This window comes from Zonotrichia leucophrys, chromosome 3 (genome assembly GCF_028769735.1).
Source record: "Zonotrichia leucophrys gambelii isolate GWCS_2022_RI chromosome 3, RI_Zleu_2.0, whole genome shotgun sequence".
NCBI lineage: Eukaryota > Metazoa > Chordata > Aves > Passeriformes > Passerellidae > Zonotrichia > Zonotrichia leucophrys.
In genome coordinates this window covers 94068089-94090919 of record NC_088172.1, presented here as the reverse complement: position 1 = coordinate 94090919, position 22831 = coordinate 94068089, and the positions used below count along the sequence as shown (strand labels likewise).

The 22831-nt window shown below is 38.1% G+C and overlaps 1 protein-coding gene across 3 annotated transcripts in view; it reads left to right on the top strand.

Annotated features, from left to right (window-relative positions):
• The window catches only part of FBXO11 (F-box protein 11), a 70786-nt gene that overhangs the window by 19590 nt on the left and 28365 nt on the right, over positions 1 to 22831 (top strand). For 2 of the 3 annotated variants that reach the window (XM_064709353.1, XM_064709355.1), the window contains exons 2-5: positions 15207 to 15334; positions 15448 to 15529; positions 21212 to 21356; positions 22594 to 22723. In XM_064709353.1, coding sequence (XP_064565423.1) covers positions 15207 to 15334; positions 15448 to 15529; positions 21212 to 21356; positions 22594 to 22723 — 485 coding nt within the window. The remainder of the gene's footprint in view (positions 1 to 15206; positions 15335 to 15447; positions 15530 to 21211; positions 21357 to 22593; positions 22724 to 22831) is intronic. The other variant, XM_064709354.1, reaches the window with a different exon arrangement.

Below are 22831 nucleotides of genomic sequence, written 5' to 3'. Positions count from 1 at the left end.
TCTTTTTAATTTTATTTTTGTAACTGCTGAGAGCTTAATAATATGGAGAAAGAATGGTTGATCTCTTTCTGTACCAGTGACATTCACAGGATTGTCAAAGATGGTGCACAGTAATAGTGTAAGTATTACCTCATTCCAGGTGAAAGACCTGGGGGTGGGGGTAGACACTATTTTGAAGGTCAGCCTTAAGTAGGTGGTACTTGTATGTCATTCCTCCTGTGTGAGCAGAAGTGACTGGAAGAGGCTGAGATGGGCAGAGGAGGAGCAGGAAGGGAGCACAGCTTGCTGGAGAGAGCCCAGAGTCCTTTCTGAGCCTCGGGAGAGCCCAGCAGGCACAGCCCAGGGGTTCCTGCCATGGCCTCTGCTCAGCTCGCTGTGCCTGGGGCGCTTCACTTCTGAACAGACCTGGGGGTTACCCCTGCTCTGCTGCCACCCTAGCAGTGCAGATTTTGAAATCTTCTTTCTCTTAAACAAAGGTCTGGTGGGTGTCTTGGAGTTTGTCTTCCCTTCTTTCTCAGCTCTAGCAGTGAGGGATTAATCTTCTCCTGTAGCTCTGTAATCAAAGCTTTTATTTTGGTTATAACCACGTTTGAGCAGTGTAAACAAGATCACACAGTCAGGCAGGGGTTTGTTTACTTCATGTTGGTCTTCCAGGTAAACAGTAATAGCTCATTACCTTTTGGTCTTTAATGTGGAAAGGTGAGGAGAGAAGCAGCTTGAATCTCATCTTTAAAATTTCTGCACATTGGCTTTGAGACTGACCTTTTAGAATTTTTTTTCTGTACATATAATTAAAGAAATTGAAAAGGAAGGATGTTTCTATCAGTTAATCATCAGCATTCAACTTCATAGAAACGTTGCTGCTTTTCTAAAACAGCTTTTTGTTACTAATACCTTATCAGTTGCTGTCCCTCTACAAAAACACTGTTTATTTAAAAACAAATGGATAAAGACTTGGTGATGTTCCACGTGTCTGGTTAAGTGTATAGAAGGGGTGTTTTACAGCCTAACTCTGGGTCAAAATGCACAGCACTGGTGTTTTTCTGCTCTCAAATCTTTGGACCAGGATGATAATGAAATGAAACTGAGTCTGACAGTTGGGAAGGAATGATGGAATGTGTGTTTTATGGAAATCTAAGAGAAGGACACAGTTTCTGTTACTTTAACAAGTTATATTTTAGCAGTTCTAATCAAATCTTTAAATTGCTGTGCTGAGGATGCTTTGATTTAATTTAACACAGTATTTCTTGATAATATATATATATTTTTTTTTGCTGACCAAATACATTCTGATACAGATTATTTGACAACTTAACATAGTAACACTGGTGTGGAAAATATCCACATTTATGTAGCAGTGCAGTTTTACATGTGAATGGTTGAAAATACTAAGGTCTCTCTTCCTGTCCTAATGTCACCATGTCTGGGATTTTTAGAAGTGTGGAGTACTCAGCAGAATTAAAATGGGCTGAGGTTTTTGAGATGCTGAAATAATACATATGTTTTATAGCAAAACAGTTGGATTGGAGCTTCAGTGAAGGAAAATGGTGAGGCCTTGTAATGGAAATCTGAAGAGCAAATACTTCAGGTGTTAAGCAGGAGTGGGAGAGCATTTACCTGATGAGAATGCTGGAGTCAAGCAGTGATTGAAGTGTTCTCCAATGGTGCCTTCTGCCTTTGCCACATTAACAAAGCCATGGCCATCTTGGAGAGGGCTCACGTAGTTTGGAGACTCCACAAACTCCAGGCAACCTATGCTGCTGCTTAGTCACCCTCACAGTCAAAAAAAGAAAAAAAGTCTCCTCATGGAAATGTTTTTCTGATGTACTTCCAGTGCTTTAATGCTTTTTCACCTTATTTGTGTACAGCTGTAAACTCTGTGAACTTCTTCAGTGCTTTGGGCCAAGGAAGTCTTTGTTTTTAGTTTTAATATTTGAGCAGTTTGTCCTGCAGAAGAGATAATTACCTATAAGATTATTTGTCATACAGAACTTATCTGGAGGTTTGTTGGCCATCTGTCTTGTTTGTAATACGATGTTCCTTCTTAATGTTAATACTCTTTATACCTGCAGCTTTTTAAGGATATAGGCAGATGACCTAAAAACCACAATAAATTAGTACTGTGAAATGGCAGCCCTCTTCAACCAAGGTATTGTGACTCATGTGTCGGTTGATGCACTAAGTAAAATTAGTTTGGCTAAACAAGGGGTGTTTTGTGTTCTGGTGGATCAGTGTGTTCAGAGCTGTATCAGGTCTGCACACCTCTGACTCTTCTCTCACAGTGTGTTTTTGTGTATATATCAAATTTGTCTCCAAAAGATTGCCTTGACAGCTCTGTGTACATACAGAGCTACTTTTTTTTGTACATGATGAGAAGTTTTAACTTCTCATCAACACTAAAAATTATTGAAAGGGACAAGATCAAATTGCATAAGGCTCCTTGGGGATGTGGGGGTGACAGGATAGTCAGCACTAGTCAAGGCATAAAGGGGAACCTCGCCATGGGGCAGCTGTCATGCCACATCTTGACATCTTTGAATACTTTCTAATCAGTCTTTCAATTTTTAAAATCTTTCTTTGGAAAAAAAAAATTGGGAAATGTAGGTAAAATAACCAGAAAAGAAGTTTATTGATGCAGCTTTTTTCTGCATGTGTTTTGTCCACTGATCCTCCAGAGTGCCCTGGTCTGTAAATACACTGCTTGGTGTAGATATCTGAGACAAAACATTTGAGGTCAGTGGGTAATGACAGAACTGTGGAGATATGAAAAGAGAAAATTGACCATCTTAATGTGCAACTTCTAGATTATCTTTGATTTTTTGGCGCAGTGAGAAAGAACGTTCCTCTTGAAACTTCTTTAGGTCCTTGTGGCCTTTTAGCATAGGGTTTATTTTTTGGTGGCTGTTTCAGTGTCTTTCAGTGGCTCACAACACAGGATTGCTGTGTGCAGTGAAGTGTGTAAGAGTCTGGATGGAAGGCGTTGTTAATGGGCTCTTCTTCAACCATGCTGTTTCCCTATTGCTTTTTGCTGCATGTGTTCAAACACCTTTTACAGTTAATGCACATGATTTAAAAACACATTTTTGGATAGAAATTTGCCATACTGAGGCATAACAAATTTGTGGGAAGTGTGGTGGCTCAGACCTTCAAAATGGAGACAGAATAAATGGCAGAACCCCCCGTTCTGTCTGGTCTTTAAATGACTGAATATCCAGAATTTGGGAAACTAAAAATGGGAGATCAGGTGTGTGAGAAGGAGGACCTGTTTAAGAAATTAAAAGTTCAGGATTCTGCTGTAAGTATACAAAAAGACCAGACACAAAAGGACTGTGGAAGAAGAAAAACAGCGCTATTGAAAACTGTCAGTATTTCTGGACAATTTTGACAAAACCAAAAAATTTGGTAGTTTTTTTCCATTTTCCTATGCTTGGTCTAAGGTGATCAAGCTTACTCTGCCTGCTTGAACTTTATTTCCTCTTAATCTTGTTAAGAATAAATTTGAAATGGAAATAATAAGCATCTACTTTTGGCAAGGAGGAACCTATAAGGCCTTTATTATTTTTAGATGGGCATTCCCATATTGTTTAATGTAACAGAGCTTTAGTCAAATTGGGACCATAAGAAAAACAGTTGAGAGATACTAAGAAAAGAAGCTTGATTTATTTTTAAATGAAATTGTCAGTAATTGAAAATAGTTCATCACTTACAGGGCATTATCTGTGGTTTTAAACTTGAGAGTGTTCACTGCAAAAAGTCTCATTCTGGAAACTCTTAAATTCTGCAGTCACTACATTTAACTTCAGAATTTATCAGGAAAAATGTATCTGCAAATAGTATAACTAATTACCAAAAGATATAATTACCAGCCAAATACAGATTTTTTGCCCTCTACCACCACCCACACACCTTGACAGTTTGTGGGTGTTTTAGTCACTGAAATTTTACCAAAAGCAGAAATCAAAATCAGTATCAGAATCAGTTGTTGTTCATTAAATACATGTTTCTGAAGTTTAAATATATATATACAACTGTTAGATATATATATATATAGATATATATCTAACAGCTCCTCATGATGTGAAATGACAGTGTTAATAGAAAATACTAATGGAAATTTAATAGCTAGTTAAAAAAAGCTTTGGGAAGTTCATTGATGCAGCATTTCATGCATGATACTGCTTTTAATGGCAAAGATACATCTTTAGTCAGCCTCTGACAGCCTGTTTTTCCTTGCAGTTGAAAACAGGAAAGTTAAAACCAGTTGAGGGGTGGTTGCTTATGCAGTGCTGTGGAATGGGCTGGATAACTTTATGTGTGCAGAATTTACATAGTGAAAAAAGAAGTGTATGTCTGTAAAAATAAACCTGGTTTTAAAAAAGTTCTATTTAAAGGTATAGAAAACAAAAAAAAAAAAGTAAAAACTTGATTAATGTATCAAAATGATGCCATTTGGTTTTCTAATAGAATCAGGATGTAATTTTATTATTTTTTCCTCTCCAGATATCCAAGAGCAGTAACTTCTGGATTGGGGTGTTTAAGACATCCTTAGTCTACAGGGCAAGGAGGAACAGAGTGTTCTCCCTGTGCTGCAATTTCCTTGAACGTATAATACAAAACCTTCTTTCCAGCTTTCCTCATGTTTGTTTGGCAACACATGTTGGCAGTGGAAAACAGATGATCCTGTTCTCCCAACTTGTATTTAAATCATGTATTAATACAGTAAAACTTGGTAGAAAAGCTATTTAGCCTTTATCTCCCAGAATAGGTTTGAAAAATTGTAGTTATTCTCTGTGTGTAGGATTTACTTTTTCTCAAAGCAGCTTGGGTTTAGGTAGGCCCTTAGTCCTGCAGTCTTTGGTGTTGTCAGCAGTTTCTTATTTTTACTGTAGCTCTTAACAAATTTAGTTTTGAATCAGATGTTGACTACTGCAGTGGTGTTTTATAGTTTGATGACAGATTTCTTCACCATCTTAATAACATATATGCTGGCAAATGAGTATTTCCCTCCTGCACCCCAACGATACTTGGCACTTGCTGTGGTTCCACACTTTGTTTTCTCAGTTATTTCCCTGAAGCTAAACAGAACCATGCCTTCCTGCTCTTGACAGTCACCTCAGAGTTGGTAATTTAAGGAACAGAATAATAGGAGCAGTCATGGAGAAGTTTTCAGAGTGAGGATCAGATGAGAGACTGCATGTAAAACCTTGCCACAGTTAGGCTTGTAAAATTCAGCCTTACTATGACATATGTTAGATACAACATATTTTTGACTAATTCAAGGATAAGAAATGCTTGCTTTCCTTTTTTTATGTGTGCATGTTTTTGGCATAATAACACACACACACACATATATATATATGTATGTATAATTTTCATTAAATAGTCTTTCTTGAAAGGTTAAAAATAACTGTCTTATGACAAGGGGTCTCTTTGGTGAATTAAAGAGCAATAATTTGGTAGGAACTAATGACTTTCAATTTTTTTTCCTCTCCTGTGTAATGTATTTATATTTTCAGGATACTGTTGTTAGTTATGATGTTCTTATAGTGCTATTTCACAGTTTCTTTTGGGGGGTGTATGTGCTGGAGTTTCTTTTGGGTTTTGTTTGTTTTTTTCATTTCAGGTGTGACATTTCAAATTTGTGTTGATTGTAGTACTAGGGCAGCAGGAGAAGGCAGTGTGCTTGTTGAATATCAGTGTAATAGTAAGGGGAAATAGCCAAAAAAGGTAGCAGAATTAATAGTTTTTTCCTTTTGCAGTTTGCACAGTTGTCTTTTTCTAGAGACATGCTCTTGAAGATCCAAAATTGTGAGGAGTGTTAGCACAAGGTGTGTTTTCCTCCCAGCTATCTGTCAAGGTTACAGGGTCCATATTTTTTCTTCTGGACTGTTTGCTGTTTCTCTGCTTCTTCACAGACTAGTGGTCAGCTTGAAAACTCTGCTTGGTATAGAAGGGAAGAAAGACAAACCCAGTAAGCTGTAAAATATTATTAATATAGTTTTCCTCCTTTTGTTTCTTTCTTAGAGGAAATTATACTGACTATACCCCTTGGAACCCAGCACACAAAATGCTGTCTGGCCTTTCATCTTGGTTGGCTTTTTCCTTAGGCTTTTTGCCACTGCCAGGCAGATCCATGACTGCCTTTCCTTGTCGTGCTAGGCATTTCAGAAGCTCTTTTATTTCTGAAGCCCTAAACCAGGAATTTCCTACAGTTCATCAAAACTGCTCTTTGACGTAATGAGGTTTCAGCTGGGCCAATGTATTGATAGATGTCAGTCACTTCTCATGGAGAGGCCTCAGGAGGCAGATGGCTTTGCATGGCAAGTATCTCCAAATCTGCTACTACACTTAGTAGCAGGAGATATGTATTTTTTTTCTGCCTGTGTTACAACAGTGTTGTGCAGATGTGGCTCATGACAGTGAAATCTGTGGGAGGCTTTCATTTCCTGAAAATTGGGTGAAATGATTGTGCCCTGAGATGGTGTTTTACAGGGGTTATGCTTGAATAGCTGCAGTAGTGTTAATTCATAATGAGACTTGTGAATTGCTTTATTGCTCTTTCTAGAGGAGCCATGTTTCTCTTGGTTTCCCATGGATCACAGAAAAATTTCTGTAAATGGATCCGTTATGGAATGTAGAAAAGTTGAAGTGTAAATTGAGGGTGCTTTAAGTGAAATCTCTGCATTCTCATTGAATCTACTCATTCCTAGACTGTGGGTGTGCCCCAAATTTTTTCAAAGGTATCAGAAACTCAACTAGAGAAAAAATGAATCCTGTCCTGCCCCTTCTTCAGTTCAGCAGTGCTAAAGGAGGTGAGGCTGAAAATAATTGCTGCCAGAAGTTAATACAAAGAGGAAATCACAAACTTCTAATTATTTTTCTGTAGTTATTGGTATCAAGAATATCCAGACTTAGTCTAATTAAAGAAGGTAAGGCTTCTACTTCATAGTTAGGTATTCTCTGCTTATTAGAAATAGTCTGTCCTCACAAATAACTTATCTCTTATTAATTTTACATGTGCTTGTTAGAACATTTACCTCCTGAGTTTTGGAGGCTGGTTTTCATCCTGTTCATGTCCAGTAATTTGACTGACATCATTGTTGATGGAAGTGAGTTCTCTGGGTTTGGTAATTTTTTTGATGGTTTGTTAGTTTGGTGTGTGTGATTTGGTGGGGGTTATTTGGCTTTTTTTTTTTTAGTACCGATGACTGGTTCCACAGTTCCTCTGTTTAGACCTTCTGGTGACTTTAGTGTTCCTGCTGGAGAATCTGTAATTCCTTCCTGTCTGAGACACTTTACTTCCTGGTGAAATGGGAATTTGGAATTTTCTGTAGGCCCCAAGGGTGTGGTCACAGGGTTCCATTCTCACCTCTTTGTTCAGGCACCTTGAAGTACTGCCTGAAGATGAAGCATGAGGATTGATCAGAAACATATTTTTGGTCAGAATCAAGTGGCAATGCTTGAACCTATTTCAGTGTTTTTTATTGTTCTCACTGGCTGTACTTTTCTGATGAGATGAAAGTTGCTGTATTCCAGCCAGAGAGGGAGATGACCTTTGAGACTGCTAATCTGACTGCCCTAACAAATGAAGTGATATGGCCAGGTAGAAATTTTAATTGGTCCTACTTGGAATCCTGAGTGTATAATCATTACAATAGACAAAAAAAAAAAAAATCAGCTTGTAGTAATAGTCTCTTTTATTTAGTGTCATTCAGAAATGTAACAGTGAAAGGCTCTTAGCAGTGTATTTCTGAACCTTAAAATCTCCTTGGTCAGCTTTTTCACTGTAGCACCAAGGAACCACGCAGCAAGGCCAGAGTGTTGAAAGTGTTGCTTTCTTAATGAGGGATGCACCCAAAAAGGGTTCCTTGTCCCTTCTCAATGAAAGCTTGTCAGAGCACAAGTCAGGCTGCCTATTAAGCAGGGAGGGAAGTTCCCTTAATACTTGTCCAGCAGCCACCTGGAGGGTTGTTTATTATTTGCTAAATGTTATAGATGGTGCTGTGGTACAGTTATCAATCTGGGAAAACAATGTAATTTAAAAAAAATACCAGAAAATAAGATCTGTCTTCTAATTCTAGTTAATCAGTTCTACGTTCTAGTGCTGATCATTAGAGCTGCTTGTTTGAAGAAAAAGGTCTTTTTCTTCCCTCTCTAAAATGAGTTATTTAACAAGTATCTTAAGTATGCAGGTACTTGCGCAATTATTTTTTGTGTCTTAATAAAAATGTGCATGTTAGTGATTTTTATTTTTTTTTTATAATTTTAGTCTTTAGCTTAATGTTAAATATCTCTTTTGATGGCATGGTTGTGAAAAGAAACCAGAATTTTTCATCAAATCCTTGTTATCACTTTTTGATTCTGGCTTTTGAAAAGGAATATATTCTTCATAGTAGCTGGAGGGTTTTTTAACTGGTGTTAACACGTTTTTTGTGCTAGGTGGTTTTGGACTGTGAGCTACCTAGGGAATGAAGTGTAAAGATGTGAATAGCTATTTGTGACTGTTGATAATTTTTTAAGAAATATGGATGAGGACAAGTTTTGGGCTCACAGCCAGTGTATCTTTCCCATTTGTCTCCTTTTCTATTAGCTGTTTTGTGCCAGCTCTAAGAACTGAAGTTTTTACCTTGCTGTGTGAACCCTGCTTTCCTGTGCAGCATTTTGGGGGTGCCAGCTCCCCAGCAGACCTTTGAGGGGGTGATGTCTCTGTGTGGTTTGAGTGACCTGGGTGAGGATTGTTGCAGTGGGCTTCACTATGTGATGAGGGAGAGAAAAGATCAGATTATTGAGAATTTCTTGTGGAAAATAACTTTTATCTAAGAATAACACTGAGAAATAATGTCAGCTTTAAGAAGTTCTATGTAGCTGGAAGTAGTTGCTTTTCTTCTTTTGGAAAATACTTCTAAATATGTTGTAAAAATAACATGAGCTTCTGGATAAATACAGATAGAGTTTGAGTGTCTGATCTATTCTTATTCTTTTTAGGCCATCATGACTGCACGACCTATTTCCAGAGAGAGTAATAAGATGTCTTATTTAGGTATTGATGTTTAAAAGCTTTAAATGTAAATGCAAAAAAAAAATACTGTTTGCTTCTTTGGGTAGAGGGTGGTGTGGTGTGTGTTTTTTCTTAAATTTTGCTCTGTACAAGTACTGTGACTTATGTTTTAAGCATAATTTTTCCCCCTCTTTAAATTTAAAAATAAATCTCATACAGGGAAATTTCAAAATATTCCACACAATTTTTGTTTATTTGATAAACTATTACAAGCTACAGTGTGCTTTGCATATTGTTGTATATCTTTGGTTTATTGCCAGTAAGAAATTGTATGTATATTTAAAATATTCTAGTAGTCAGTAATGGTTATTGTGTCTGGTTGTTGCTTCCCAGAAGGCAGAATCTCTTTATTCCATATGGCGTTCAGGAAGTCTGATCTTTCTGTAGTCTTTAAGAAAACATACATTTTTAATGTTAGCTCTGTCCCCTTTCCAGTCTGAGAGCCTGCTACTCTGAGTAGCAGTTCTGACTCAGAATCTTTTTCTTGCATGGTCTCTTCCGTTCCAAACAGCTTTGTCTGCAGTCAGAGGTTAATCCTTCTCCTTGAGCAGTGCCACCAGAACCTGACACAAAATACTGCCTTGTAGATTTTACCTTTCTGTGAGCTGAGCTGCTCCAGATAATGCTTGAAAATACTGTGGGGTCTCTTTCTATAATAATTAAAATTATATCACAGTATTTATTAAAGTCTCTGATAATAGTAGCAAATGAGTTTGCAGCTTTTTTAATACCATGTTTTTGACATTCAGCATAAAATGGAGTAGCTGTATACATGCCTCCTGTTCCTGATGGACCTTTTTTTTTCAAGTCCACTGTGGAATTTGACTGTGAAGCACCACCACAATGCTCCTGCCTTTTAGGATGTGTTGGATCTGAGCTCTGTGAACTTTGCATGTCCTCTTTCTCAGTTTTGTAGGGGTTCTGTTAGCTTTAGATGGGGGTTTCTGGGGGTGCACTTGCTTTTTTTGTGGTATTCCTAGCTAGTGGGTTTTTTTCTCTTCAGAGAGGTCCTCAGATAGTTCTCAAAAGAAAATGGTCTCCATTTCAAAAGCAACCTTAAGCCATTCATAATTTAATCCTTAAATGCTGCCTGGAATCAACGTGTATGCCTCCACTGGTGTGAGAAACCTTTGCTTTGAGATACAGAGTAGTGTGTACAAATTCCATATTCAGTATCTTTAATGTTTTGGTGCTGTATCTGCTTTCAGGTGTCAGCCACTTGTTAGGAATGTTTTCAAGGACACAGGATGAGTGTCAGTCACACCACTGATACATGCATTTATTTAACAGCTCACTCCCAGAGACTTGCTCCTTAAGGAAAATGGTGAGTGGGTGTGCTTGCTTGGCTTTTTTGGGCAGCAGTTTGTTGCAGAGATGTTGCTGGAAGTGCAAATATAGAACTGCCTTGAATCTCTGCTCTGTAAGATATTTGCCTTCATTGTTAGCTCTGCTGGGGGTTCCTTCCTCTTTACCCCCTTAAATTTGTGTCATCCTCTCTTCTCTGTTGGAGTTTGGAGCTAATCTAGAAGTGGATCCAATCAAGTAGTTGGGGCTGTCATCTCACAGGCTGGCAGGATGCTTGATATGGGTTTTGCCAGATTTATGGCAAGATGAGCTCGATCCAGAGCAAATGAGTTGTATCAGTTAACATTTTAGTTGCTTAGTTTGTGTTTTCTTCTAGTTATGAAGATGGACAGTTCTGGAATTTTTTTTTTGTTTCAATTATTTATTATTTCGTTCTGAAGTTGTACTTGTTCTACTTAAAACACTGTGTAATGAACTCTTCCTATTAAAATTTGTTTGATAGGCAGGATGAATCATGTCTTCATTCAAATAGGTTCAGTATGGATTAACTTCATTTTTCAGAGCTGCTCTTCTAGATCTACTCTCAATTTGATAGGGATTTTCCTGTCTGAAAATGGGTTGGTTGGATTTCTCAGCAGACTTTCCCCCAGCCTACAGGACCAATTTCAGTGCTGTGTCTGTTTGGAAATATCTGCCACCCCCAGGACTCTCCTTCTCCTGACTGTAAATCTTCTTGGTTGGTTGGTTTTGTTCCTCCTGCCCTGTTTGGGGAAGGTAGAGAAAAGCAGCACAAAAATGTGATGTTGCAGAGTAAAAAGTTAAGTGGTCAAATACTCCAGGTTAGTGTATGAGCTGCCTTCTTTGGGATCCTCTCCCCACTTTGTCTGCTTTATGATGAGTCTATTGGGGGAAGTTAAAGCTTTTTTCTGTACATTTTAAGGAATTTATCAACCTTACAGACAATTATATTAACAGTGTATTTTGGAGATGATATCTGAACGCAAAAAAGGTAGAAACAAAACCATGTGCACGTGTTTTGGAACATGATAAATTTTCTCTAGAAGTGACCTAGGTGTGTATATTTTTTAATAGGTAGCTCTTGACAACACTTTGTTACTTCTTTCTAACTTATGTCTTCATGAAACAAAAGAAATCAATTTTATAATTTTATTTTTCTCTATTTTAATGTACTCACTTCCACAGCATCTGTGGAAATACAAAGCACTCCTGACAGTAGTTGCTAGAATGGCAGATTTTTCTTCTTTTCCTCCTAGAAGTATTTGTTCTTTTTGGTCTTTTGTGGGTCTTAAAGCTTATAGTGTTACAGTTCAGGTTCATGAGTAATTGTGAACTATCAGATGAGGTAATTCTTAATTTAAATTTAGGTTTTGACCTGTCATAATCACAAAGTTCAGTAAACATGATTTTTATTTGAAATTATTTTATCTTACTATACAATATAATTGGTGTATAATATTCGGGTAAATATTTTTATTTGAGAGCAGACTCAGCTTAATTTAATCTCTTAAAAACTGCAAACATACTGACTTAGTTGAAACTGTGACAGCATCTGGCAGTCATTTCAGCAGGTGTTTGTATGATGATATTAATATTACACACACACTCTTCCAAATTTGTTTGACTTTTATGCTTCTATCATCAACAAATGTGATTATAATGCTTTTTGTGTGTGTTACTGCCTGATACTGTTACATTTTCAAATAGGGTTTTTCAAAATATTTTGGAGGCACTGTATTTTAAAACCGATATTTCTGCGCTAAAGCAGATGTATGTTAAAGTGTTTTTTAGGGAAGGATTTTCAAAAGAGAGCTCTGGCATTCTGGTTTAAATTTTTTTGCTCAGGGAAGGGCAGTGTGCAATGTTGAAGTATTACTTTGTGAGCAGCATCTCTCTGAAGGCTCCCAGTGGAGCTGCTTTAGTCTGCTCAGGCTTACAGGGAGCATCTGGAAGGCTAAAACCAAGCACCAAGGCTCAAAGAGGTCACCCAAGGCCTTCAGGTTCCCTGTTTCACTTGGCAGTAATTGCACTGGAATTTCCAGGCTGCATCTGGAAAAATAGGATCAGTTGTTATTCCTGAAGTGTCAGAAATCCGTGCAGAAGCCCCTCAGAAGTGTGGCAAAAACTGCTGGTGAGAGACATCACAGTACCCTTCCCTTGTCTTCCTTGTTCAGATGGAAAAAGGAAGATTTTAATTCTTCTGGTACCTGTTGTGAGTGTGTGCCTTATCCCTTATTGTCATCTGTGCTGGAAGAACTATCTTTTAGTAGGAAACACTGCAGAAAATGAATATATTTCTGTTCTGCTTAGCCAGTCCTTCAGTGTTTCAGCCAAACTGACCTTTCCTTCCATTTTACCCCACAGGCTTCTGCTGTCTCCTTCCAGCAGTAATATGTTCTGTCCTTTGTGGCCTCCATGGGTGGTTCTGAAGACCTGACTGGATTTTATCTGTGCCCTTTCTATCACCTACTGGGACATCAAAATTCTCTGCTTTGCTTTCTATTTTTTCCCCCCTGTTATTTTCGCTTATTATACTGTTGCTGTGTTTTCTGTGGCAATTTTGAACCATTGTACTGACCATCCAGAGCTGGGGGGAAATCCCAGCTGTTTTGACAGTCATCTTGTGTCTTCAATGCAAAATAGGGGAGCAGGGGGGGCTTGAGACACCATGCTTGAAGTCCCCAGGTAGTTTCTGGGGGATATTAGTGCCAGTAATCATAGTTACTGTATCAAATCTAAAATAGAAACCAGGGCTGCAGAATCATCCCTGCTGCAGTGTCTGAGTACATTTGGGTGTTTTGCTGTGGGGCTGGTGGTGGTGCCTGAATTCCTGCTGGCAGAGCTGCTTCACACCCACGGCTGCTTTTCTGCTCTGGTGTGCCAGGGAGGGCTGGGAGCTCTCCTGTAGCAGCTTCTGTCTTCTGCCTGCCTTGTTAAATTGAGAGGGTGTTTTCCATCAGAGTCGCTCAGACACGGGTAAAGCCAAGTGACTGAGCCATGAGTGTGCTCTTAGTGTGCTCTGAGGTCACTGCCCTCCCACAGGCTGTGATCCCCACGCTGGGCCAGACACACCTTCACAGGGAAATTCACTGCAGTTCATCTATCAGTGTCCTTTAGGCTTTTTGCATAATTCATAAATACTTATCCTTCCTAGGTAGTGGAGTGGTCAGATGTGAGGTGTGCCTGGGAAGCAGCAGACAGGGAGTGTGAGCCAGCTTCCAGCTGAAGTTTTGGAGGTGGCTCTCTTTTAAGAAGTGGTGGGTCTTGATAGAAATTTCACAGTTCGCTTCTGTCCTTAAAGACCTGTGCTGTTGGTGGTTCTTCCCAAATATGTGGTCTTGTGCCTGTGCTGGGCTGGCTGAAGGCTGATCATGGAGGTACTTGCAGGTTAATTTTCACATGGATTAATGAGCTGATGAAGCTCTCCTGAATTGCTCTGAGAGCCTGTGTGGATGTGTACACATCACCAGTGAATTTCATCTTTGCACACCTTCTGTCCTCTATTTGGATGTTGTGGCAGTGTTGTGATCTCTAGTGGTTCATGGCAAGGTTGCCATTTATAAATACCTGCTAAGGAAGGGGAAAAATAGTTTGGGGTTTTGGTTGTTTTTTTCACTGATGTAGCAGCTCAGGCTGCATGGTATGTATAATCCAATATAAGCACAATGTTTTGTAATTTATGATCAAAACCTCCAAACCAGAAACCCTTAGGAAAATCATGAGATTAAGATTTTGAAATGCGAATGAGTCACTTCAGAATTGCATTGCTTTGTTTTTTTAAACAGACTGCTGTAGTATTGGGAGTTATTGGTGGCATATTTGGTTCTTTTTTGTGTTGTGTTGTTTTGGTTTTTTTACATTAGTCTCTTCAACCTAATGCATTCAGGAAAACTGCTGGCTCTGTGGCATTGCTTTTATGGCTATTATTTTCACATCTCATTTTGCCCAGTTTAGGAAGAAAAAGGCAATTAAAATGGAAAGGAAATGCAGAATTGTTTTCTCACAGTTAAGCATCTGCAGAAAGTATATATTTTTCTTAAGTGGAGTTGGTTTAATTTATTTTTCTAGATGCTTTTTGTTCTGGCCTTTTTAAAATTCTTGCAGCTTTGTAATGTAATGTTAGTTATAGGGCATGCAGTGATGAGTAATTATTTCTTGCTTGTTTCAAGTATGTTCCATAAATATATGAACAGGGAAAATTGAAACTAATGAATCAAAGCCTTTAGAATTATACTCATGACACTTTCTGCACTTCTTATTTAAAGGGCATGGAGAAAATATGCTCTTACTTTTTCAAGTGTAATTTAGGTGAAGAGAATGTATGTATTTAAAGCTGCCTCCATTTTACAGAAGGTTTTATGTGCTGGCTTGAGCTATTCCCAAAATGTTTGAGGAAAACTCAGTCTTGAGTTTTGTACTAAGTGCTATGTTTACTAAAGGATTTTTTGATAACATTTAGTTAATAATTGACACTTCAGTGTTCCTCATTCTGCTGATTGTGTTAGGTAAAAAATTTGAAGTAATGAGGGGATTGAATTGACATAGCGAATTAAATGCTTGCAGGGAAACCAAAACCCTTAGTTTTTGCTTTTTCTTAAGCTGCTTTTGGTGTAGCTGCTGTGTGTGTATGGAGAAAATACACATGAAGGATCTTAGATTTGTATGCTGAGATATTCTGACTTTTTGTTTTACTAGAAGTGCTCTGCTCTCTAGCACTTCCTCCCCACCCTTCTGATTATGCACTTACCTAAAAATTTCTGTAGCATTTTCCTGGTATAAAGCAAAACTACAATTCCAATTATCAGATTTCTCTTTTTGTTTGCAGATGATGATGTACCTGCAGATATGGTTGCAGAAGAATCAGGTCCTGGTGCACAAAACAGCCCATACCAACTTCGCAGAAAAACTCTTCTACCTAAAAGAACAGCTTGTCCTACAAAGAGCAGTATGGAGGTAACCTCTATGGATTTAATTGTGCAGGAAATGTTACTGTTTCAAGAATATGAAACTAGTATTTTTCTTAAGTTATCTAATGACTTCACTAATTCTAATTTATTTTATCAAAGGGTGCCTCTACTTCAGCTACTGAAAACTTTGGTCACCGAGCAAAACGTGCTAGAGTATCTGGGAAATCCCAGGATTTATCAGGTAATAACTTCTGTACAGAAAAAGGGCAAGAGAGGAGTTAGCGAATTTTAATGTCACACATTCTCCCACGCAGATTGTCTCTAAACTATTTTTCTGTATGTTCTTCAACTAAGAAACAGTAGTGGGGAAAAAATACCAAAAGAAAACTCCAAGCTTGTTCTGATCCTAAAATTTGGTAGCATGGTTTTATCAGAATTTTTTTAATCTGATCCTTTGTTCTGTCTGCTTCACTGCAGGCATGTTTTCGTTGTTTTATGTTCTCATAGAACTGTGTAGTTGTATCTAAGCTGCTGTTAGGAGCAGTAATAATGCAATGCTTAATTACCATTTCTCATATTGATGACATTGTTCCTTTGCATTTTCAGGGATAGTTTGGGTCTGCCATCATAGCACTTGGTTGTGGAGAGAGTGAGAGACTTGGTGTGTTTGTCAATAAAAACCAGATATACCTGCATACATAATGTATGGAGGTTTTCGCACACGTCTACAGTAAATGCACGTTGTATAATAAACACACATCCAGTACATGTGTATATAACTGCATTGTGTGTATTTTATTCGTGTGCACACACTTTGTAGGTGTATACAGGCACACACCCCCTTCTTGTTCTCTTTTCTGTGTAGTTTTTCAATCTCTCTGCTTCTATTATTTTTTGTCTCCTGACACACTCCTCAGTTCCAGGAGATCTGCTGTCACTTTTGCCTTGAAAATCAACACCAGTGCTTGCCAACTCCCTTCGATGTGGTTTCTCCTGCTTTTCTTGCTTCTGTTTTTTTTAGTCCACATCTCCCCTAATATTGTGAATTAAAGCTGAGCAGCTGGCACAAGACTTGGGGTCTGTTTTCATGTCTTCTGTTGAGGTCTGCTCTTTCTGGCTTCTCATTTTCTCCGTTGCGTAGTTTGTTGTCTTTTTTTGTCCTTTTCCCGCTTTGTTTTATTCTCCCCCTCTTTGATCAACTCTCTAATTTCAGCAGCTGTTTAAGAACCATTTAACTTCAGATTTATATTTTTGAAATAGCCAGAACCAATTGGACTTAACCCTGTGTCATTTTTCATTGATTCATTTCCTGATTGGCTCTCTGGAGCCTTGTGCAGAATTGTCTTGTCACGGATTCTGTTTCTCTTGACAATTCTTAGTTTTTCTTCCATTTCTTTCACTCTTTGCTGTGTTAGTCATTGTGCTTTTATTCTCCTCCTTTCTTTAGTGAAAGTGTGTAACTTTCCAACATGAATGACACTGATTTCCTGAGGAATTCTGCATGCTTTCACTGTGCATTCCATTTGTTAGCATCTTGAACTCATATGGGGATTGTGGAGGCTTCTCCAGCATGGAATTGACAGAGGAATCACTGTAAACAGTGATTTTACAATTTTGCTTTTAAGACTGTGTTCAAACCAGTTGCAATGTAAGAAAGGAATGTCCTCCTCAAACCATTTTCTGTTAATCTCTTTCCTAGTATGGGTGACAGTTATTTTTTACTCTCCCTGTTGAATTTCTAAGAGATTCCTCTGAATTTGTACAAATGTTGATTTTGGTGAGATTTATTTTAACACACAGTCCCCTTCACCTCACATTTTTTGTTGGCATAGGTAATGATAGCTGTTGTAACTGAGTTGTAGGTGTGAGGCCTCTTGGATTGTCATGAGTGGTGACTATGTATTGTCATCTGGGCTGTACAGGTGTTTATTTTAGAACTGTAGATGAAATGATGGCAAAGGACTAGAAATACAGGAAAATTCCTTGGTGGAAATCCATTCCTTGTTGTACAGGCTCTGAGTGGAATAAAATTCAGTGAAGTTGAAAGGAGAAATGCCAGTCAACTAGAGTTTCCAACTGGAGTGGAGCCAGGAGTCAGAAAAACATGTATTTTAATACAGATTTCAGAGTTAGTTCTGCTGGGAGTGCTGCTATTTTAAATTTCTCTTTTCACTGAACTATGGATTTGCAGTACATTCTGAGACTTGAGGTTACTGGCTCACTCACTGATTGTTCTGTACACTAGGAACATGCATAAGTTTACAGAACTTACTGACTTTTTAAATTGATTTTTTCTTTTCCCATTGATTTCCTAGGATCCTTTCCCAAGAACAATATATGCTATGTTTCTGACATATTTCTGCTTCTTAACAAGAAAAGATGTTTACTAAATACATCCCTGTGGAGCAAAAGCTATTTGTCTCCATCTTCTCCACTAAAATGGACAAAAAAGGCAACCATATAAGACATAATTTACAATTTTGGATTCTTGGGATGGCATTCTTTGTCTTTGTACAAAGAAGGAAATTCACTTTCAGGGAGCTTTCCCTGCTCTTTGTCTTGGTATTACTTTGCTAGTCCCTATCAGCTGAATTATCAAAACTGAAACTGAATTAGCTTTGTGAATATCCTGTGGAAACTGAATGACATAACTAGCTGTGTTTCTAACTTTCAGGTGTGCAGTGTAGTAATACTTACTAAATTATAAATAGTTCAACTGTCAACTTACAGTAGGGCAAAGATAAAGATTGGTTATGACCTCACAATTCATTTTTATTTTTATTCTTACCTGGTTTTGACACTTATTTGGAAAACTGGTTGGGTTCTTTTAATATGAGTATGCATTTTGTCCGTTACCTTGACTTCATCAGTAGGCATGAAAGTGTCAGGAGTAGGAACATATAAATGCTTCTGATCTGGTGGCCAGACAAGCATTTTAAAACTGTTTTGGCTCATTTTTGTAAACTGAGAGGAAGAACACATTGATTACATCCTTGCTTTGACACATTACTAAAAGATATCCAAGATGTGAAGTGTAGATTTATAGAACAAAAGCATGTTGGTCTCTCTTGGATACAGACTTCTCTCTTGGATACAGAGAAGTCTTCACATTAAGAAGCAAATTAGCTTTTTCAAATTATACTGGAGAATTTCACCAGGTAATCACTGTATCAGTGATTTGAGTGGAGAAATCTTAAATCAACCCCTGCTTAATTGAGCAGAAGGGCAATTTAAATTAAATTGCTCACTTCTACAGGATTTTGAATAAAGCTGAGTGAGGATAGCAAACACCTGTAAAATCATCATCTTCATTTTGAATGCGGTGCCTAGGTTTCCAAGTAAATGCAACTTGAAAAATTGCAGGGGCAAGAAGGTTAATTGAGACTTTAAAACTTTTATTATTATTTTTATTTCAAGTGTTTTTACACTTTCTCTAAGTTGCTCCTTGTCCCTTGCAATAAGGAAGCACATCTGGATTTCAATTTTGATTTTGAAATCGAGCATAGGGAGGAAAACAGGGAGAAGTTTGGAGCAGTGGGAAGGCACTGTGTTAATAAGCTTCTCCATTCAATAAAAATTTATTCAAGGTCCTAACATAGATAAAGGAAGAAAAAAACCTGCAGTTTGTTTCTGGAAGTAACTGTATGCCTCAGGGATTTGTGTTAAAAGGAGAAGACAGGTCATGGAAAACGTGGGAAGATTTACTGTTTTGCATCTGCAGTATAAGATTTCAGCTTTCAGTAAGGCAGTAGAAGACTACATCTAACTGGAAAGCTACCAGAAGAATATTAATTCAGAAGCAATGTCCAATTATCCTGTGATGCATTTCAAGAGTAATTAGGACTGTAGAACAAACTGCTCCTGCCTGTTTGACCCTTTATACTTCCAGTGGAAAAAAACCTTTTTAAAAACCCTTGATAATTTTTTTTTTAAACCAGCATTGATAATGCATGTAACATTTTTTGGTGATGTACAGCCATGTTCCCTTACTGGCTGCTGTTAAGCTCTTCAGACTTCAGCCCCCCCCAAGTGTCTCTAGAGCAGAAGGCCTTTCCAGACTACTTGCATTTTGTAAGTTTTACCAACTTAGTGGGTTCAGCCTGGCTCATAAGGCTTTGTTTTGTTTTTTCTTGAATAAAAATAATTTTGTAGTCTGCCATCAATGCTGTTGCAGAAGAGAACTCTCTTGGCCAACTTCTGGGCATTCGTTCCTGTTTCTTTCCTTGTGTCCCATGCTAGCAGTTCCGTAGCTTGCAATGGACTACAGCAAAGAGCTGATCATAAAAAACTGGAGGAGGAATAGGATACTGTGGGAGCAAGTAGCTGTGGGCATGTGGAGTGGTGGCACTTACCACTTTGGCACAGCACAGATTTTTGTTGGGTTAAAGAGGCACATACCTGTAGTTCATGGCTGTAAACCGTGATACTGCTGTGAGCAGCTGTCACTGCGTAAATACATCAATACATAAAGTGCATCTCTGGCATCTGAGATGAAATTGGCACTCAGGAATCACTAAGGGGACATTCATAGGATGGCACAATAAGGAACACTTTCAGGGAAGGTGCTGCAATCTCAGAAATATTTCAGAATTTCTTCTACCTGGTCTGATCAGAGGTGTAAGCATCTGATATGATATCCTGGAAAAATCACTTCTATCACAGTACACAGGTTCTGGTGATATGGTCTGCAGACCCCAGTTTAAGACAGGTTAAAAAAGTCACACTTTGGTGCCTGCAGTTTCTGTCTTCTCCATCTTACAGCTGAAAATAACACATTTCTTTGTGCTGTCTTGCCCAGGGGAATCCTGGGGCAGTTTGTTTTGTTTATATGTGAAGTCTCACATGGATATTATTTTTCAGAATGTTATTCCCTCATATTTAGTAGGTCATCTTCCCTAAGGTCACTTCATAGGTTTCTTGTAGTAGCCAAAATGACAGTCCTGCTGCTCCTCAGGCTCAGGTGTGCTAAGAAAATCTGATGTGGGGGACATTGCATGGATGTCATTGTGCTGTGAATTTAGCAGGCACAAACTCTGAATGCCTTGCATACAAATGTTCCAAACTTTGGAAGCTGCTCTGTGTGGTTGTGCCTTTAGGATCATAGAGAGGGTCCTGAAGGCATTAGCCAAAGTGCCCTTTGCAAGCAGAACTCACCTGCTCTGAGGGTTCCTGCCCCAGGAGGGTCTGGTGAGAACACAAACTGCAGGCAGGGCTTTCCCAAAGGAGCTGTTGGTTGTGGAGTGTCCATAGCAGGGTTTAACACAATGACACAGGAATACAACTTTCTCCAGCTTCTCTGAACAAATGCATCTGGCAAGACTAATACTTCTGCTCTAGATTTTTCATTTTAAAAGGAAGAGCATAAATGGGAGTAAGTTGAAGGAGGAGACTTGGAGTTATTGATGGCTGTTGATTTCCTACATCCCAGATGTCCTCTTCCCTAATGTGTTCATTGTGGGAGAACAAGGAAGTCTTCCTAGTAGTTTTTCCAGAGAGTGACTATTTCTGATTAAATTCTTTTGTGTTTGAAAACATTTGCAGACATTTTGGCTTTGGGACTGCATTATTATTATTGTATAGATAATGTGGGTTAATTGAACCACAATAAAGCTAATAGCAGTGAGAAGCCAGCATTTCTGGAACATGCACAGTAGCCTGCTTAACATCTGCACTTCTTTGCAGAATGAGACCTCCAATAGAAAAGGTGAAATTAGAAGTTTGGAAAGAGGACTTAAGTCTGTAACTTCAAGTTACAGATTTTTTACCTTTGGTTTTAGAAGAAATGAGCTTTAAAAAAAGACTGTCTTGAGATAATTGACATTTTAAGTGGGAACCTTTCAAGTGACAAGTTGGTAATCTTTTGCAGTCAGAATTTGAACTCACTAGATATGTCAATAACCTTGTATTGATTACTGTTTAATAGCAGCACCTGCAGAGCAGTATCTTCAGGAGAAGTTGCCAGATGAAGTGGTTCTAAAGATCTTCTCCTACCTGCTGGAGCAGGATCTCTGTAGAGCAGCCTGTGTGTGTAAACGCTTCAGTGAGCTGGCTAATGATCCAATTTTGTGGTAAGTGAAAAGCTATTCCTCATTATCTTGAGAAATACTAGATGTGCTGCTCAAGATACCAGTACAATAGAAAAATTGAAATGCAACAATTAGTTGAAGGAAAACCAGTTGTATTTTATTATGTCTGATTTAGTTAAGCATTATTTTTGTATTATATGTATTAAACAGTAAAACTTGATTTTCTAGTAGTGTAGATACTAGTTAAACAATGCCTGTTATAAAAAAATCAGTTCCTTCAGTTGCCATTCCTTCTTCCCCCTTTAACCTTTTTTAGGCCATGTGGGGATTGTGTTACTTCACACAGAAGGAACAAAACGTTTCTTCAACTTAGATGCGAGCTTTGTCTAGTGTTACTTAAATGGGGTTTTTGTTTGGTTTGAGTTTTGTTTGTTTTGTTTAATGGTTGGATACTTGGGTTGTTTTCTCACATGAGTCTGGTTTACCCCTGGGTTATTGAGAGTTTTAATAAATGGGAACTAAATTTGTACTTTTCTATAAGGGAAAAACCTCAACGTATTTCTTAAGCTGCTTTGATTTAAAAGTAAAGATTAGGACTAAAAAAAATAATAAGACAATAACATCACAGATCTACCCCCTTTTCCTGTCCTAAAGACAGCTTTGGGGATGCCTTGTCAGATGAATTATGACTTCTGTGATTCAGTGTCATCCTGTAGATCTGGGCTTAGTATCAGCAGGCTCAGACATTGCAATTATTTGCATTCTGGCACTAATGAAAAGAATCCAACTGCTGTGTGCTGTTTTCTTCTTTTTAAACCACTGTAATTTGTTCACTGATGAACTCTTTTTGGAATACAGTGCATCACTTGTTCTCACTGAATGCATTTCTCAGTCTTTTTTTGGCAAGGTGAGGAAGAGGTGGTGGCATGCTTGGTCTTAAGTTTTGTTATCCTTGTGCTACTAGCTTTTGTAAGTGTTAATGCTGTAGTTAATGTACAGTTTGATTCACAAATAGTGTATGTAACTGCTTAAGTTTCTTCATGAAAATTGCATGTTGAGAGCTTTTTCTCTTGGCTTATCAAACAGACAAATTTTTGTCAGAAAGTCACAGAAGTCAGTACAGCAAAAACATTGTTTTTAAGTGGTAGGTGCTGATCTTGGTCATATTCACAGTCACTGGCAAATTCTTCTCAGAAAAACCCCAGGTTTTAGCCTTTAGTTTTATATTAAAATGGAAGATTAAAATGGAAAATTAAAATTAATTTTCTCTTCTGCTCAGGAAAAGATTGTATATGGAGGTATTTGAGTACACTCGTCCAATGATGCATCCTGAACCTGGTAAATTTTATCAGATTAATCCAGAAGAATATGAACATCCAAATCCCTGGAAAGAAAGCTTCCAGCAGCTGGTAACAGTTTTATTCATTTATATTCAAATTCATGGGTATTTCTAAAAGTAAAAACACACACTTCTGAAATGTGGCTGACGAACAGTAATTACCTTGGGTTTAGACTTT